Source organism: Phycodurus eques, chromosome 3, assembly GCF_024500275.1.
Source record: "Phycodurus eques isolate BA_2022a chromosome 3, UOR_Pequ_1.1, whole genome shotgun sequence".
NCBI classification, from domain to species: Eukaryota; Metazoa; Chordata; class Actinopteri; order Syngnathiformes; family Syngnathidae; genus Phycodurus; species Phycodurus eques.
Genome location: NC_084527.1, coordinates 23,975,307 through 23,995,843, shown reverse-complemented (window position 1 = coordinate 23,995,843; position 20,537 = coordinate 23,975,307). Strand labels below are relative to the sequence as shown.

At 41.7% G+C, this 20,537-nt stretch overlaps 1 protein-coding gene across 1 annotated transcript in view; it reads left to right on the top strand.

Moving 5' to 3' along the window:
- Positions 1 to 20,537, top strand: part of si:dkey-215k6.1 (transmembrane protein 132C) — a 208,284-nt gene that overhangs the window by 149,133 nt on the left and 38,614 nt on the right. Inside the window, exon 5 of the mRNA XM_061671135.1 lies at positions 4,925 to 5,111. Coding sequence (XP_061527119.1) covers positions 4,925 to 5,111 — 187 coding nt within the window. The remainder of the gene's footprint in view (positions 1 to 4,924; positions 5,112 to 20,537) is intronic.

Sequence of the window (20,537 nt, the reverse complement as noted above, 5' to 3'; positions counted from 1 at the left end):
AGACAACCATTCACACTCACATTCACACCGTCACTGAGTGGGAACTGAACCCACGCTGCCTGCACCAAAATCAGGCGAGTGTACCACTACATGTTTTCTTTTATAGTCGAGCCAAAATGGATGCAGCATGCAACATGATAATCATTGTTATTTTCCATCCATTTTCTGAGCCGCTTCTCCTCACGAGGGTCGCGGGCGTGCTGGAGCCTATCGCAGCTGTCATCGGGCAGGAGACGGGGTACACCCCGAACTGGTTGCCAGCCAATTGCAGGACACATACAAACAAACAACCATTCGCACTCACATGCACACCTACGGGCAATTTAGAGTCTCCAATTCGTGCATGTTTTTGGGATGTGGGAGTAAACCGGAGTACCCGGAGAAAACCCACGCAGGCACGGGGAGAACATGCAAACTCCACACAGGCGGGGACGGGGATTGAACCCGGGTCCTCAGAACTGTGAGGCTGACGCTCTAACCAGTCGTCCACCGTGCCGCCCATTGTTATTTTGAATATATATTTTTGTGTCAATAGTGTGCTATTTATTTATTATTTTAAATAATTTTCTTCTAGATTAATTGAATGCAATTAATCAATATGTTCTGGTGTAATCCTATTTTCTTTATAATGTTTTAGTAGAGCTTTTTCCTTTGTAGTGGAGCCAAAATGGATGGAGCATGGAACTTATTAATGATATTACTAAATTATTATTTTTTTTACATTTTCTTTAGTTTAATAAATGTGTTATTCATTGGATCATTTAAATTTTTTTTTATTGAAAACACAATAATTGTATCGTGGTGTAGTATACTTTGTTTCGGTAAAGCCTAAATGGATACAGCATGCGACATTATAATAACTGTGTTATTTTTTTATATTTCTTTTGTCATTTAATAAATATATGATTCATTGGATCATTTTAAAATATATTTTTAAACATTAATTGAATGAATAACAATTTGTATTGATGTAATATTTTCTTGATTATTTTTCGGTAGAGCGTCTTCCCTTATAGTAGACCCAAAATGGATGCAGGTTGCAGGTCACAGTTCTGAGGGCCGGAGTTCAATCCCCGTCCCCGCCTGTGTGGAGTTTGCATGTTCTATCCGTGCCTGCGTGGGTTTTCTCCGGGCACTCCGGTTTCCTCTCACATCCCAAAAACATGTGTAGTTGGTTGATTGAAGAATCTAAATTCCCCGTAGGTGTGAATGTGAGTGCAAATGATTGTTTGTTTATATGTGCCCTGCGATTGGCTGGCAACCAGTTCAGGGTGTACCCCGCCTCCTGCCCGAAGATAGCTGGGATAGGCTCCAGCACGCCCGTGACCCGCGTGAGGAGAAGCGGCTCAGAAAATGGATGGATGGATGGATATTTTCAAAAAAATCTTTTTGTTTCATACATTTCTTGTGCATTTGGATAATTTTAAATATTTTTTCAAAAATGTATTTAATTCATAATAATTATGCATTGGTGTAATATACTTTAAGTAGAGCTTTTTCCCAGTCTAGCCAAAATTTAAAATCCTTCTTAAAATTACACTGTTTAATTTTTCTTAAATAAATGCATAGCTCATTTTACACTTGAGACTATGTGTATCCCGGGATGTGTAAATAAAATTGTGTAAATAAAAAACAAATTAAAAAAAACAATCAAATGCACTTTTTACTAAGGAAAATAACAAAAATAGTGTGGCGATAGTGAAATCTTGCATTTCTTTGCACTTTTATGGATGGTACTGTACCGCCACGGTGCATTGTTGAATCAACAATCACCTCCTAATCTATTTTCTGTTGGTTGAGAAATGAGCAGTCTGTGTGAACGGTTAAAGGCTTTTGAATAGCTGGACATTGTTTTGTTTGAATCGCCTGCCAGAAATTAGTACCTTATTTTCACGACCATAAGGCGCACCGTATTAAAAGGCGCAGTCTCAGTTACGGGGTCTATTTCTGTATTTTACACACACATAAGGCGCACCGTATTATTGGGCGCAGGCATGGTAAAACATACGCTAGCTTAAAACATACCGTAGCATGCATGCACGCTAAAACAATGTTTTTAAAAAGGCAGCGGGAGCAAAACTGACTTCGGTTGTACTTTATTGAAGTATTTAACAATGTACTCACGTTATTTTTTTGATCAATCCTCATCCACAAGTCCATCAAAGTTCTCATGTTCTGTATCCGAAATGGCTGGGCAAGTTCTCCATCTAACACGCCAGGTTCCCTCTCGTCATTGTCTGAGTCAGTCTCGTTGCCGTGCGGCTCCTCAGAAATGATGCCGGCTTTTACGAAAGCTCGAACAACCTAGTCTTCCTCCTAGTCTTAGTAAAGCTCTGTTCGCCATCTGTCATCCATCGCGCCCACGCCGCTTGCAACTTCACTTTGAACGGCCTGTTTACACCGATGTCCAGCGGTCGGAGTTCCTTCGTCAAGCCTCCCGGAATGAAAGGGAAGCTCCGAGTTATTGCACTCAGTCGAATGGTGACTATAGAGACGCTTCTCCCTGTTCTTTGCTCATTAATCTATTGCTCGAGTTGTTCTTCCAACTCGGGAAACCTCGCCTTGTTTCCGGGGAAACTCAGCTTCGTCTTCTTGACTTGGCGAAGCTGGTTTTCCTGCTTCTTCCACTTACTAACCATGGATTCGTTGATCTTGAATTCTCTCGCGGCTGCTCGATTCCCATGTTCCTCCGTGTAACTGATAGCTTGGAGTTTAAACTGTGCTCTCTTCATAGGTGCCATTTTCGGGTGTCCTTAGCCAAACTGATGTTGGTTTGCACAATGCACATACCGGCGCTATATGCCTACTGGGGCCGTGCCTTTAGTGTCCTCTTTCACGCGCGCCCTTCCCCCATTAACGGCCGCATGCTGTCCATAGCCACGTCAGCTTTTCCTCTATATAAGCGGCGTGTCGGCAGGAAATGCTCCCAGTCAGTCAAGCGGAGCGCTCATCACACAACAACATTTATAGATTTTGGAACTCGGTGCACACATAAGGCGCGCCGCATTTTAAGGCGCCCCGTCCATTTTGGAGAAAATTTAAGAGTGCACCTTATGGTCGTGAAAATACGGTACTTGGTGAGAGACTGATGACTCAAAATTAACTATTGCTAGTTTGCTAGTCTAATTACTTTCCTGGGAAACCTAATGCATTACTTTGCTCATTACTCAAAATAGTGGCATTTTGGAGTAACACGTTACCGGCATCACTGCCTGTAATAATGATATATAAGCACTATTTTGGCTTGACAACACTGTCTCTCATATTGCAGGAATTTCTATTCATGACACATGGATTTTAGCAAATAATATTAAGTGACAGTTACAGCAGAACATTTCAGTCCCGCTTTTTTGCTATCAATGTAACAATAAAGGCCATGATTATGCTGTTTTAATCTGCCGTTATTTGACTCCTACTCCTGCCACGCACACACACACAGACATGCACAAACTCACACAGACTCACTATATGGATATCCAGCTGTGTTATCATCAATGTTCTTGTCACTTTATGAATAAGTTGACTTGACTTGAGGCGGCTGAGCACTGAGGCACAGCTGCAAGAACAAATCAATGAAAGAGTTTTATTTTCTGTATTTTCTCTCCTTAGATTTAATGATGCAAGAAGGGAAAAAAAGTACACGAAAATCAAGATGTATCAAAAGTGTTAAGTAGGAGAAAACAAATTGCACTTGTCTCTTCATGTGTTAGCAGGAGACTTCCTGGTTCATGGAGGATGATGTAAGACCGACAGGAGTGTGCCATTTTTTATTATTCGAAAGACATTCTTACTTAAATCTCAAGTATGTAACTTTTTTTGGGTTTAAAAAAAAGTAAGTAAAAAAAGACTAACTTTCTCCCAAGCCGCTACTAGAGGAGATGACACTGTGTTGATTATGCCTATCAACTCTAACATCTCTTTACAGCTTTTATATTTCGTGTTAACCGCCGACATTCCCACGCTGGCCCACTTGGTGGCGCACCGAAACCTATTTCCAAGGACCCTTTAGCTACCCAATAAGGTGCCTGACGTAATGCGCCGAACAATGCATGCACAAACGGAGCAATAATTGGGAATTACTCATGCTGTCTGCATTGTTCTGCCTGAAGTATTCATGTCCGATATCGTCATCATAAATGCAGACAGGCTTTGATGATTAAAGAAAACAATAACAGCCGTCGTCTGCCGCGACCAAAATCCACGCATCTTACCGAGGACCCCCTAGCGGCCCAACAAGGTGCCTGAGGTAAAATAAACAAAGTTCAGTAATGCCTGAGCAATGCATGCACAAAACGCATCAATAATAGTGAATATAAAACAATTGCCTCTTCCAAAGAATGCATATTTCCCCCCCAACTGACTGTCCTTCAAAACAGAATAAAAATGTTGCCAAATGTTGTAGAATCATCACATCACACACACTACATCCTGTTTAAAGGAGAATAACGTAAGACTGACAGGAAAATAAAATTTTCGGTTCCTGGCAAGGGGAGCACTTCCATTGCAACATCAAAAAGAAGGAAACAAAATGTAGAAAAAAATATCGTAGAATGCCGTGTTTGTGCCTGTTCATATTTTAGTTAGCACACTGCTTCCTGGTTCATGGGGATGACGTAATTGCACCGTACTTTTTTTTTTTTTTTATATACCTGGGCCAGGGAACACGTCTATTGTTATTTAAACGACAACAACAAAATTATACTGACGAAAAAACAGTTTTTGTATTTTAGTTAGTAGGCTACCTCCTGCTTCATGGGGATGACATAATTGGACCGCACCATTATTGATTGTTCGGCAGGGAGGACACGTCCATTGTTACGTCAAGAACAAAAAGTGAAAATAAATTTCATTAACCATCTTTTTTTGTATTTGCAGCAGGTTGCAAGTAATTGTTAATCTGATTGTATCATTTTCCGTCCTCTAGGTTGGAGAGTCCGTCTTACGAGGTAATGCAGTTGGATTTTGAGGTGGACAACGTGATCACTTTGGCCCCCACCCAAACTTTGCACTGGAGCGTGGAGTACGCATCTGGAGCTCCGTCTTCCGCTGAAAGAGTGTCGCACCTTTACGTGAGCAACGCGGACATCCAGGGCATCGTACCTCTCGCACAGGTGACCTCCTCCTCTCCATCTAGCTCTTCTTCATCTATACCTAGACCTTAGCCTCCTCTTATTTTTATTACTATTCCATCTATGCCTAGTTCATCGCCGTCTTCTATACCTAGTTCAACCTCTTTTTCCTGTACCTAGTTAATCCTCTTCTATACCTTGTATATCTTCTTTTATATGTACTTACTTTTCTATAAGTTATACTGTATGTCGTAATTGTTTTTATATGTAGTTGTATGTTATACTGTATGTTATATGTAGTAATTTTATGTTTAATTTTGACAACATGTGCAGCACGTTGTGTGTATTTGTGGCTGTTTTTAAACACCTCTTCTCTACCAAGCTCATCCTCCTGTTCGACAGTATACCTAGTTCATCCTCTTCTTTTGTACCTGGCTTTGTTTCCTCTATACCTAGTTTATCATCTTCTTCTTCTGTACCTACATGTAGTTAATCTGTTTTCTTCTCGACCTAGTCATAGATCATTTTCCACTTGAGACTATTTGAGTCCCGGGATGCACATGTCATAGAAACAACGAGTCCCTGCAACTTATCATCGTGCAATACAGATACAGTAATCCTCCGCTATATCACTGTTCTTGCTTCGCTGTCCTGTTATATTGCAGCTTTTTATTACAGTTGCCACTCTATCTTTTATTCTGTTTGTACAATATTTTTGTGTTATCCAATACTCTTGCTCTCTCTCAATATGTTATATGTTTTAGGCCGGCCACGACAGCAAATTTTTTAGCACGAGACATTTTCCCAAAAACTTGCACGATAAACGATAGTATCATTGACGTTTTGTGTGTGTGTGTGTGTGTGTGTGCCACTGATATAATGACATTAGAGCATAATAAAGAATTTTACACACAAATTCTGCCCTTGTAATTTAATCATATGAGCACAACTGTGTAATGTTTTCTCATTTACTAAATAAAAGAAGGGCTACATTTCACAATGAGAGCAAATAAATATAAGAGAAAATTATCCATCCATCCATCCATCCATTTTCCGAGCCGCTTCTCCTCACTAGGGTCGCGGGCGTGCTGGAGCCTATCCCAGCTATCATTGGGCAGGAGGTGGGGTACACCCTGAACTGGTTGCCAGCCAATCGCAGGGCTATAAAAAGAAAATTATACATTTTCAAATAAAACGCTTCACTTCAGAAAAAAAAAAATATTTCCCCTTTTCTCTTCAAGATGCTAAATCTTGACACAACAGTGAAGTCTCAGTGAAGTACAGTACAAAGTTGTTATAAATTAAAAAAACAAATAATTCTTGAAATATATATTTTTTTATAATTAAAAAAAAAAAAAAAAAAAAAAGCTTGAAAATGTTTCAAAAGTTTTACATTTTATCCAAAATGTAAAACTTTTTTTTTTAAATGTATTTGCAAATCCATTAAGATTACTGTAGATGCCATAGACCAGGGGTAGGCAACCTTTGGCACTCGTTCCACAGCTAGTACTCCATGGCATAAAGATTGGCACGCTGGGTGTCATGACAATCGTCACTTTATGGGTGGCTTGATTTATTGGGCTTGAGTGACACACCCCCCGCAGTGCTGTAGCTGCGGTCCCGCCCACATTCCCAAAGACCCGCGCGTTACAGATATCAACAATGGCAGCTCCGGCTGCTAAAAAGGCAAAAACTAGGGCATTCCAGTCTTCATGGACACAAGAGTTTGAGTTTGTATTTTTGAAAGAACGGCCTCTGTGCACTTTATAATATGAGAATATTGTGTGCCAAACGTCAAGTGTTAAAGGTGCCATATTTTTACCAAACCAACTTTTTCCAGTATTTGTGATGTAATATTCTCTGTGGTACCTCCGTAAACGTGAATTATGAATTAAAATCCTCCACGCATTCCTGAGTTCCAGTTTTTAAGATGAGAGGCCTGAAATAAGGTCATTCAAATTTCTCGAGAATATGTACGTCAGTACTGAAGATCTCTGCCTTCCCTTTCCGCTCCTGAGCCAGCGCTGTCAACATAATAAACATGTGTTCTCTCACAAGTGGGTCTTCTACATGGGGGCAACCAATTAGAGGAAAGGGGGCGGTCTTAGCCAAATATAGACAAAGCAGATAAAAAACTGGGTCAAACAGAAGTAGCTCTCAGAGGGGCCTTTTCTGGACACTCGTATGACAAAACCAAGGTGTTTTTTTAAATGAAATTGACGCTTTTATACTAAATCCATGTTAGAGAGTCACTCTATGGAGGTCTAAATAGCCAAAATATGGGACCTTTAAGCTGCAAAGCACGAGAGGACTTTCAAAGACCAAGCAGATAAAGCCGAATCAATTGAACGTGCTGTGTCCCGGTATGCTAAACAAGCTAGCGCCCTCAAAGTTTTTAGAACTGTTAAAAATCATGGGACAGAAGCAAGCTATCACATTGCACGTTGCATTGGAAAGCAAGGGACGCCTGATGTATGTAGGTATGTTGGAAATGTTCTTGTATTTTGTGTCATATTTTAACTTTGCGTTAAAGTTACACTCGTTGAGAAGAACATTTTAAACTGTCACTCCATGTCAAAAAGGTTGCTGACCCCTGCCAAAGATGAATGGTTTGACAAAAAAAACTGTTATTGTACCAAAAATAGCATGTTCCAGACTCCAGTACGGCTCCCGAGACATCTAACAAACCGCTGGCTTCACGCCATGGTGTGCTCTCATTATGCAGAGCTCTTTGCGATGATGGGACACATTGACACGTGAATTGCAATACAACAGCAATTATATAAGTTGGTCATTCTTTCTCTGCGGCCCGGTAACAAATGCCTCACGGCCCGGTAGCGGTCCGCGGACCGGTGGTTGGGGACCACTGCGTTAAATCAAGGTTCCACTGTATGTACAAGCTTTGTAGTTTATCTTATTCTTCTATACCTAGTTCCTCTTCTTAGAGACCAAGCTCATCATCGTCTTCTATACATAGTTAATTCTCTTCTTTTTATATTCCTAGCAAGATTGTTTTTCTTTTTCATATCAAGCTCCCCCTCTTCTTCTTCCATACCGTTCTCATCTTATTCTATACCAACCCATTCTTCCTTTTCTTCTATACCTAATTCATCCAATTTTTCCTCCTTATCTGGCAATATTGTTTCTCTAAATGGCAAGATGTGACATTTTTAATCATATAAATAAATCATTATGTTCTCATGTATTAAAACAGGGCTTTCCCATCGGGCCATAGCAAAAATCGTAACGGGGAGCTAAAAAAAAATAAAAAATGGAGCATCCAGCTGCTCCAAAAACCTTTGAAAGCTCTCCAGCTTCCATTAGTGGCAAGCTAATCTGGCCTGATAACCCCTCCTTCAGACAGTAAAGCCCTGGTGAGAAAAGCCAAATTGGCATGGTGGGCATCTGCCTTCAGTACATACCGAACAGACAAAAACATGACTGCAGCCTGCACTCCAAAACAATCAGCAATATAATTATTATTTTTTGTTTTTGTGGTTTGTTTTTTAATTTTATTATATATTTTTTAGAAAGTTAGTGTTTATTTGTGTAAAACAAAATGTTATAACACTTAGTATGTATTGTTCATACATGCTTATCACGAAACTCACTCGTCCATCTATACGTCCGTCCAGACGTCTAACTGTCCTTTTCATCATTCATTGTCATTTTTAATTACTTTATCATTTCGTTAAAACAATCTATCCATCTATAAATTAATGTTTAACATTCATCCTTTTTTCTGTGCACCTGTCTACATCCGTTGATTGTAATCTATTGGTGTGTTGGTGGTTGGTTTATCAGTCGGTTGTTTGGTCAGTCAGTGGGTCGGTAATTGATCTGCATGTCGGTTGGTCGGTCAGTTTGTCATCTGTTTGGCATTGGGTCCCTGCGGCCCCCACCGGGCGGCCAGTTGTCGGGGCGCCTCGTTGGGGCCGGCGTGGGACGTGTCCCGTCCACTGGGGCGCTCTCAGGTGGACCCCTGGACCAGATCCCGGCCTTCGATTGATTGGGTGGCGTCCTCAGCCGCCGCGGTGCGGCCACAGCAATAACGGGACACTTCTGTCAGTCTTTTGTGCATGTAAAACGGTGTCAATTCACTTGCATGTGTCCGCAGGCACACACCCCTGGGACTCTTTCGCTGGGTGTGGGGCCACTCACTTATTGCGACAAATAACTTGAATATACGAATTGCTTGTGTATCCCCACACTCATACTCTCGTCCTGTAGACTATTATAATTTACCACCATACTTCCGTTGTACAGCCGGGTTCACGATCGTAGTCCTGCATGTTTCTTGTCCTGTTCTATCTTGTCCTGTCCTTCCCTCACAGGCTGTAGCACTACAGCCCCATCCAACACTCATATTTAATGTTTCATTGTTGAAGATAATGTAATGACTTACTTATCTCATCCTGTTTACAATTAGTGCTTTGTCTTTTGTCTTCGTTTCTCTCTCCCCTCGAGAAACTTTGTTCTGTTTGACTCTGATTCTCAATAAACTTCAATTATAATACTAAGAAACCACAGCGGAAGCTTAAAAACTCCACTGTGACAGAGTAAAACTGTTCCGGCATAAAAGGGATACAGATCTTCATTCCTATTTTAAAACCAGTTTTTACATAGGAAATAGATATCCAAATAGAAATATGGTAGATGTGAATTTCTTCTGTATAATGATTGATCAAGATGTGTCTCTCAGTGACAGAGGCTAAAGCAGCTAAAACAAGGTAAAGAGCAGTCCACTTGTTAGGTTGTTAGTGGGGGGCTAGCGGGAGTTGCGCTACATCAAAGCCAAGGGAGGTAAGAAAAGGATGTGCTTATGTTTCAGCACATAAATTGGATCAGTAATAATGTTCTGTGATGTCTCCAAGAGCTTCGATTACGCATCCTCGCTTGCTCCCCGTTGCTAAAAGTAAAAGCAAAAGCCTCCCACAGCATCTGGGAGGAATAAATGCTGTTCTTGTTGGCCATTTTATTTATTCAACGTCGTCTACGACTCATTCGCGCTTCTTCGCCACGCTTCAAACAAAAGTGCCCTCACCAAAGTTGGAGGCTATTTCTGTCTTAATACTCGACTCACAAAATGTTCGGGATATTGGGCTTCGGGGTGAAATTTTAGGATGTCCTGTTTGACCGAAAAGAAGCACAAAGTGAAAATGTAGACTAGTACATTAACTTCTTGTGCAAGCAGCCGACTGGCTCGCCGCCAGGTGCTAATCGCTTGTGAACAAAAGGGAGTGTTTAAACATTTTACCTTACATCCGTGGTTGACATCATTCTATAATGACATTAAAGTTCATGATAATCCATTATGCAACATTGTTTTTGACCTGCGATTGGCTGGCAACCAGTTCAGGGTGCACCCCGCCTCCTGCCCGATGACAGCTGGGATAGGCTCCAGCACGCCCGCGACCCTAGTGAGGAGAAGCGGCTCAGAAAATGGATGGATGGATGGTGTTTTTGACTTGGTATTACCTAACTTTTTGTGAGCAAAGTGCTTTGATTTGACTTTTTTTCATTTAGATTTAGCAACACGTTTATTACCAGGTATTGACCGACTCTTTATGAACAAAACTTTGATGTAACTCTCCTGAGCCTGGTGTAGTGCATTTGAGTCCATCAGTTTGTGATGTTTGACAAGGAGGAACTCTGTCTTGAGCAACTGTTTGTGAACCAATTGATCAGTATTGAGAATAGGAGGCATCAGAATGTTTAGTTTTCATATTTTCTGTCTGAGTATTTGCTTATTGACCGCCAGTGACCCTCTTACCAATTAATCCACACGTGCAACACTTTTTCTACCCCCGTGTGACTATGTGGGTCAGAGAGAAGCGCTTGCTTACAATCCTTTCCATAGCCATCGTATGCCTACCTCCAATTAGTCCTCATGTGTAATACTAAAGTAGAGGAAGCATGGAGGGTTAGCGCGGGAGTTGAAGTTCAGTAATGACCGAGGATGTTTGTCCTACTTTGGATTAATTTTTCAAATAAGACTTGTTGTTTGACCTGCCGGGTGGACTCAAACGCACATTTCCGGTTGTAGACAACCTGAATCATGGTCCTTTGTTCAAAAAACGTTAGTCAATTTCAAGTAATAAATGTCAGCTGTGAGTGCGAGAAGCTAACGTTGCACTTTAACTTTTCTTTTGAAAAATTGTTCCTGGAGGAGCGTGATCAAACCGGAGCGGTTTTCTGTTAGTGGACTTCTGTGCTTGTCATGGATTGTCCATCATGAACACCATTTTCAGACATAAGGGTGTCCACATTTGCACTTGGCACCAGGACACCCTTTGCCGCAGTTCGATGATCGACTTTGTGGTCATGTCATTGGACTTGTGGCCTCATGTCTTGGACGCTCGAGTAAAGAGAGGGGCGAAGATGTCCACTGATCACCGCCTGGTAGTGGTGTGTTGGCTTCCATGTTGGGGGAAGATGCCGGTCCGACCTGGCAGACCCAAACATATTGTGAGGGTCTCCTTGGGAACATCTGGCGGAGTCCCCTGTCAGAAGGAGTTTCATCTCCCTCCGCCAGCAGAATTTCAGCCTCATCCTGGGGGAGGAGGGGGACATTGAGTCCCCATTGTCGTTGAGACGGCCGACCGGAGCTGTGACCGTAAGGTGGTCTGTGCCTGTCGTGACGGGAATCCCCAAATCCGTAGGTGGACACCAGCGGTAAGGGATGCCGTCAAGCTGATGGAGTCCTGTCGTGCCTTTTTAGCCTCTGGGGACTCTGGAGGCAGCTGATGGGTACCAGCTGGCCAAGCGGAACACAGCTTTGATGGTTGCTGAGGCAAAAACTTGGGCGGACACTGTAATGTAAACACACACACACATTTGCATTCACAGTCTACCTTTTGTTTACAACTGACTGACTCGGGAAACTAATGTAGCCGTCTGTGTCATCACTCAGTGCTCCTTCTTGTCAGACTTCACAAACAAATGGACTCAAATGCACCACACCAGTCGCAGAAGATCGAAATCAAATTCATTTGTTAACAAAAGGTTGGTCAATACACCATCGGGTGACACTGAAATTGAACAAATATACTCTGACACTTCCCAGTCTTTTCTGCTTCAACGTGTCCCATTACTTTTGTCCAAGTGAGGGTTTGCGTTGGTGGCAGTGATTCATCTGTCGTCTGACAGATCACAAGCAAGCAGCGTGTCACTGTTTGCTCCAACTAATTACTCTGTCCAACAACACACTTGATGACAGCATACACACACACACCGACATACACACACACACACACACACACACACACACTGGGAACTGCACCGCCGGCAACTCAACGAGCCCGAAGCTTAATAATCTGACTGGAACGAACATTGTCATCGTGATAATATGCATTTATCCCTGACATATCACACACACACACGCACACACACACACACACACACACACTGGCATTTTCCCTCTTTGTCCCTGTTCTGTTTGAAAGGTACAAGAAAGAAATAGCGTGGAATGGGAATTTTGCAGTTTATGAGACACAGTGAATCCTCATTATATAGCGGTTTATTGTTGGCGCCAAAGTATGTGGCTTTTTAAGCGACAGTTTTTTGGGGGGGTTCACAGTATACAGGCAAATCCGAATTTAAGGTTTCACACTTACAGTTAAGTTTTACGTTCTGTGTTTTATGGTCTGTTTGTATGGGTTGCTACTCCGTGTGTGTTAAAGTAGCAGTTGATTAAAGATTTAGAATTACCGCGATATCTATGCTAATTTCCATTAGTCCGTCTGTGGCGTTTCATATTACATGTTAGCAGTGTTCATTTTGACAGCAAATTTGTACTAAAATATAATTTAGGTTTAGTCATAATTGTGTCATCTAAATTGTTTTAGTTTTAGTTTAGTTTTAGTTGATGAAATACAAAATACCGAAATTAAATCATTTAAGTACATTTTATTTTCCTATGTTCAAACACAGTGTTAATGGTCACACCAGGCATAATCTTAGTTTTTTCCATTATTAAATTCACCTTTTAGGAATACAACCCCTGCTATTTTTTTGATAAGCACTTAGGCTAGTGTACTAGTATACCTCTGTATTTTAATGTTGGTCATAATGGTGGTACTTGGATAGCCAAGTATTTTTCTAGGTGGTACTGACCGAGATGAACTGAAAAACCTAGTAATGTTTTAAGGAATATTCAGTTGTAATAACAATGCAATTTACACACAGACTTGGATCTACCTTGTTATTTGGACCAAACATTTCTTTATTCAAAAGACTGTAAAATCAGCAGTCCTGTTAGTGCAAAACTAATAATATCTGAGTCCAACCTAAATATTAAAAAGAAAAAAAAATACTGTAGCAATCCTGCAGTTGTGTTTAGGAGATGGTTCATGAGTTCTGTAATTTCCAATTTTCTGGGAGGCCCTGAAGGTAACATAGTGTGATTTGTGATTGGTTCAGGAGTGGAGGTAAGGAAGGAGGGAGGAAATGTTGACGTGGGAGACATGTACACGGTGTCAGTCGCGGAAAATCGAGTATGAGCTAATTTTTGTTTCGGCGTGATTACGGCTGACAGTAATCTTTTGTTTAGAAATGAGTTTGTTGATAGCTCACAGCTCCTTCGTGCAAGCTAAGCCAACGCTACAATATAACAAGCTCTTTTCTCTGGCACTGTAACACAGACCTGCCCCATGAACTATGATCAAACACACACATCTTAACATGCATATTTCACCACCAATCCACAAAGTGATTAATCAAATCGAAACTTTGTTGAAAACAAATGCGAACAGTGAAGTATTAGCATAACAGTGGTAAAGTCATTGGACTAAACATATTTATACACCCTAAATGATCGAGAAAATTCCCATTTATAATGAGTTATTCCCAGCCGCATATAAGAATAGAAGACTATTGTTCATACAGTTAGGCATGCATTGGCCGCCTGGGGGCAGTATAATACAGCTATACAGATATATATGCGGATGGTCACGTCTCAATAAGATGCAGTAATATTAATCATTTTTCGCAGTAGATAAAGAAATATACCTGTGAGTACTGTTATATTATTTGCCTACATTTGTTGATGCACCATCATGTATCCGTTGCTTAAAAGGTTTGAACACTGCAACGCCGATGCTATCAGTTAGCTTGTCTTTGATGTTTCCCATTATGTGTTAGCATTCAACGAGCGGTCTTTATTGCAGAGCTATATGATTGTTTTAAATACACAATTCTCTTTATTTAATGTTTAGTTTGACAGTAAACTATAACTGGAAGTGGCAATGAACAGCTTGTAGCCTCCTTTTTGGAGAATTGTTCCTTTATCTCAAAACTCTCGGAAGTTGGGTCATAAGACACCACTGTAATAATTGTGGGTCATGATTTTTCTCCCCTAATGATCCTCTTGACTGTGTTTGAGGCAGTGCAGCGTGACAAGGCAACCACACTGAATGCTAAACAATTGTGCTACAGATGATAATGATGATGATGACAGCATGAGTGTTGACTCTGGAGCAGATACTTTGTAATTCCTTGAGTAAAGAACATAGACTGTTGAAGTGGACGCTCAACGCATCTGCGCCATCACAATAAACACTCGAGTCCAGATTACTCGGCACCGCATAAAACGTTATTTAACTTCACGCCCGTGTGACCAGGTGTGTTTAGTCACTACTCTGGACTCGTTTTTGCAGCATACCTAAAATTCCAAAAAGGTAATATTTATTAATATTCTCTTAAGATTGTCGGGCAGGCGGCACGGTGGACGACTGGTTAGCACATCTGCCTCACAGTTCTGAGGACCGGGGTTCAAATCCCGGCCCTGCCTGTGTGGAGTTTGCATGTTCTCCCCATGCCTGCGTGGGTTTTCTCCGGGTATTCCGGTTTCCTCCCACATCCCAAAAAACATGCAGGATAGGTTAAGTGAATACTCTAATTACCCGTAGGTGTGAATGTGAGTACGATTGATTGTGTGTTTTATATGTGCCCAGCGAAAAAGCTGGACACATTTGAATGAATAAAACAAATTGAAATCAGGCTTCAAAATGGAATTGATACACTGTTTCAGCTTCCAGATGCTGTGTGCATGTTGCTGGATGGTCTGAAAATCCCACCTCCCTGGAACTTTCAGCTGTCCATCAAATTCATGCCTTCTCTCTCCGAAGCGGGAAGAGGAGAATTCCCATTGATACACAACACACATGTTCTCACGGGCTGCAGAGAGACAGTCTCTATAGACACGGACAACCATTCGCACTCACATTCACACCGTCACTGACTGGGAACTGAACCCACGCTGCCTGCACCAAAGTCAGGTGAGTGTACCACTATACCATCAGTGACATGCTACAGTACACTTGTAATAAAATAGATTGTTAATGATCACCTCTGGAACGAGTGCCAATGAAAAATGAGGATCTTTGTAAAAATTTCGGAGACAGCTCTTGTACTCGTGTACCCCGAGTGTGTGTGTGCCAGTGAATCAATTGACATCTTGACATTTCCATGCTCACAAAAAAAAAAAAAAAAAAAGCAATTGGTCCTTTAACAAGCTGCACATCAGATTTGCACATGCGTGCACCTCTACTGACTTTACTGCTTATTAATGCCGTGTCATACCATAAACAACACACACGCGCACATGAACACACACACACACTCTCTCACAAACGCACACACACAAGCACGCGCGCACACACACAAGGAGAGAGGAGGCGTGAGTCGTCATACATATGTTCAGATGGCTTCACATCTCTCTGCATGGCCTCACACAAATTAAAGCAATTTTTATTTTATTCTTATTATTGTCTTTTTACGAGCTTCTTGATTTGTTTGAGTGACGAATAGGAGAGAGGAGGAGCGAGTGAGCACGGCAAATTGAAGGTATATCACGCAAATGAATCAACAGGATAAAAGGCCGCTAGACGGGGCGGGGGGCAGTGGGTGCAAATGTCTCACTCTTATATGATAAAACATTTATTGGCTGATTTTTATGTGGAGTATCAGTGACCCAAGCAGATACATTTTAATGGATAGAAAAAGTCCACTCACCCCTGTTCAAATGCCAGGGTTTTATTGATTAGAAAAAAAACATTCAAGCAAGATGAATCAGTTCAAAATATTTTACACCATTAATGTGCCCTATAATCTGTACAACTCAATTAAAAGAGAAATGAAGTGGGTGAATTCTAAACAGTTCCAAACAGCAGTCAGGGTGAGCACAAAATTAAAATGTCAGGAAACGTCTCCTAGAATATCTGAACTTTATTTGTGGTTAATCAGAGACACATTAAATAGTTGCAGGTCTGTGCTGACTCCCATTTAACATGACTTTGAATGTAACGTCTTAATTCCAAACACAGCCACATCGCCAATTATAAGAGGGTGTGTACATTTTTGAAACCACATCATTTCCATTGTCTATTTATACTTTCCCTCTCTAAAATAATTGTTTTTTATTAGATATTTTTTTGTCAAAAAATTAACCTAACTTAATTATGAGAAGTTTCAGAGCTGGAATTGGAGCCTTAGGCAAGGTGGAAGGAATTATGAACAGTTCCAAATAGCAGTCAGTGTTAGTACAAAAACTTCAGGCTTTTGCTAGAAAGCAATTGGGGGAAAAAATCTGGAAAAGCCTACTACAACAGCTAAACTTTATTTGTGTTAAATCAGAGGCACTTCAAATGGTGGCAGTTGTTCTGACATCCATTAAATGTGGTTCAATGTGATTGATTCATTTTGAATATGCTTTATTGCAGCCACATTATCACTGCTGTTTATTTCCCCTTTTAGAAAAAAAAATATTTTTTCCCCCAGTTTGAGTTGTACAGCTTGTAGGTCACATTAAAGGTTAAAAATTATTTATCTTGGTCTCCTATTTTTATACTACAAAAACCTGGCATTTGAGAAGGGGTGTCTGGAATTTTTATATCCATTGTACATATTTTAAAAAGGGCCGAAGCAAAACATTTGTCTTCATGGAGGATCTTTGTTCACTTGCTGATTAAAAACAAAAACAGTCTTCCTAATTGGCCACTGAGCTGATGGGTTGTTGAATCAATAAAGTTTTTTTTTGTTTTTACAAATGTGTCCTTGTGTAAACTAAACAGTCAATAGGACGTTTTATCCCATCACAACCTGACTTCACATACCCAAGGTTATGCACTAGACACACGTCCCTACAAGTTAGAGTTTTTTTATTATTATTATTGTATTAATATTTATTGTATGGTGTATCATTTTATTTATTTTTATTTTATATTGTTTAAGTTGGCGGCGTGGTGGATGACTGGTGAGCACATCTGCCTCACAGTTCTGAGGACTGGGATTCAAATCCCAGCCCTGCCTGTGTGGAGTTTGCATCAGAATCAGAATCATCTTTAGTTGCCAAGTATGTCAAAAACAAACAAGGAATTTGTCTCCGGTAGTTGGAACCGCTCTTGTACGACAACAGTCAGTTGACAGAGAATACTTTTGAGACATAAAGACAGAAAAAAAACAGTCACTGAGCAATAAAAGGTAAGGTAAAAGGTAATGCCGGTAGCTTTTAAAAAAATAAAATAAATTAAAAAAAATATATATATATATATATATATATTTTTTACAATGTGCAGAAAGATGCAGAGTCCTCTAGCAATTAGAGCAATTTGAAATGACTAATAGAACAAAAGTCCGGTGTAATGACCATTGTGCGAAGGGCGGAGAGACTTCAGGAAATGTGTGCAATTTAAAGTGCCTCGTAGTGCGATAATCTGGGACAATGTCGATTTTGCAAATGTTGCAGATGCTACTCAGGCACTTGAGTGGCCAGTATTGGTCAACAACAGATATGCAAATAGTGCAGCGTGGCGAGAATATTACAGTGCGTGCACGAGTAATGTATAATTGGCCTGATAGAGATGTGACAACAAACTCAAGACAAAATTGGCAGCATGTTGCAATGAAAGAAGCTGTTGGAATGTCTTCTTGTTTTAGTTTGCATTGATCAGTAGTGCCTACCTGAGGGAAGGAGCTGGAAGAGGTGGTGACCAGGATGTGAAGGGTCCAAGAGGATTTTGCATGCTCTTGTCTTAGATCTGGCAATGTGCAAGTCCTCAAGGGTGGGTAGGGGGTACCGACAATATTTTCAGCAGTTTTGATTGGCCGTTGCAGTCGGAGTTTGTCCTTTTTTGTAGCAGCACCAAACCAGACTGTGATGGAAGAACACAGGACTGATTCGATGACCGCTGTGTAGAACTGCCTCAACAGCTCCTGTGGCAGGCCGTGCTTCCTCAGAAGCCGTAGGAAGTACATCCTCTGTTGGGCCTTTTGGAGGATGGAGTTGATGTTGATTTCCCACTTCGGGCCCTGAGAGACTGTATTTCCCAGGAACTTGAAGGTCTCGACGTTTGACACAGGGCAGTTGGACAGCGTGAGGGGCAGGTGTGGCGAAGGATGCCTTCTGAAGTCCACGATCATCTCTACAGTCTTGAGCATGTTCAGCTCCAGGTTGTGTCAGCAGCACCACAGCTCCAGGGGCTCCACTTCCTGTTGATACGCAGACTCGTCACCGTCTTTGATGAGGCCGATGACTGTGGTGTCAACTGCAAACTTCAGCAGTTTGACAGCCGGGTGCGTACAGGTGCAGTCTTTCATGTAGAGAGAGAAGAGCACCGGAGAGAGGACATAAGCTTGGGGCGCCCCGGTGCTGGTGGTGCGTGTAGATGAAGTGGTGTCCCCCAGCCTCACCTGCTGTGTCCTGCCCGTCAGGAAGCTGTAAATCCACTGGCAGATGGCAGGCGAGACGCTGAGCTGGAGAATCTTGGAGGAGAGGAGTTTGCAGATTATGGTGTTGAACGCGGAGCTGAAGTCCACGAACAGGATCCTCGCGTAGGTCCCGCGCCGTCGAGGTGTTCTAGGATGAAGCGCAGTCCCATGTTAATTGCATCATCCGTAGACCTGTTTGCCCGGTAGACAAATTGCAGGGGGTCCAGCAGGGGACCTGTGACGCTCTTGAGGTGGTCCAGCAAGAGGCGTTCAAAGGACTTCATGACCACAGATGTCAGGGCGACAGGCCTGTAGTCATTCAGACCCAGGATTGCAGGTTTCTTGGGGACTGGGATGATGGTGGAGTGTTTGAAACATGATGGTACTTCACACAGATCCAGAGATCTATTGAAGATCTGTGTGAAGACTGGAGCAAGCTGGTCCACGCAGACTTTGAGGCAGGATGGGGAGACAAGGTCTGGGCCTGCCGCTTTGTTGATCTTTTGTTGTTTGAAGATGCGTCTCACATCCTGTTTGTGGATGGTCAATGCAGAAGTCAGAGGTGTGATGGTGGTTGATGGTGCAGCTGGTTGGGTGTGGGGTGTGAAAGTGTCCTTTTCAACTCTGCAGTACAAGGTGTTCAAGTCGTTGGCTAGTCTTTTATTGTTCTCAGCTTGCGGGGTTGGTCGCTTGTAATTGGTTAGCGATTGTGATGCATGCCAGACTGATTTAGAGTCGTTAGCGGTAAACTGGTTTTCTAAATTTACTCCATAGTTTCTCTTTGCAATGTTAATTTCTTTCGTCAGCTGGTTTCTAGCGCGATTATACAGGGCCCTATCCGCACTTCTGAATTTTCAAACACACTCCAGTCTGTGCAGTCCAGACAGCTTTGAAGTTCTATCTTTTTTTAGTTGGTCCACTTTTTCACTGTTTTCATGTGTAAGTTACCCATGCCATTGGCACTAACACAGCCCCATACCATCACAGATGCTGGCTTTTGAACTTTGCGTCCATAACAATCCAAATGGTTCTTTTCCCCTTCGGCCCGGAGGACATGACGAACACAATTTCCAAAAACAATTTGAAATGTGGACTCGTCGGACCACAGAACACTTTTCCACTTTGCATCAGTCCATCTTAGATGAGCTCGGGCCCAGAGAAGCCGGCGGCGTTTCTGGGTGTTGTTGGTAAATGGTTTTTGCTTTGCATAGTAGAATTTCAAGTTGCACTTACGGATGTAGCGCCGAACTGTATTTACTGACATTGGTTTTCTGAAGTGTTCCTGCACCCATGTGGTGATATCCTTTACACATTAATGTCGGTTTTTGATGCAGTGCCACCTGAGGGATCGAAGGTCACGGGCATTCAATGTTGGTTTTCGGCCTTGCCGCTTACATGCAGTGATTTCTCCAGATTCTCTGAACCTTTTGATGATGATATGGACCGTAGATGATGAAATCCCTCAATTCCTTGCAATTGTACGTTGAGGAACATTGTCCTTAAACTGTTCGACTATTTTCTCACACACTTGTTCACAAAGAGGTGAACCTCGCCCCATCTTTGCTTGTGAATGACTGAGCAATTCAGGGAAGCTCCTTTTATACCCAATCATGGCACCCACCTGTTCCCAATTAGCCTGTTCACCTGTAGAATGTTCCAAACAGGTGTTTGATGAGCATTCTTCAATTTTCTCAGCCTTTTTGCCGCCTGTCCCAGCTTTTTTGGAATGTGTTGCAGCCATAAAATTCTAAGTTAATGATG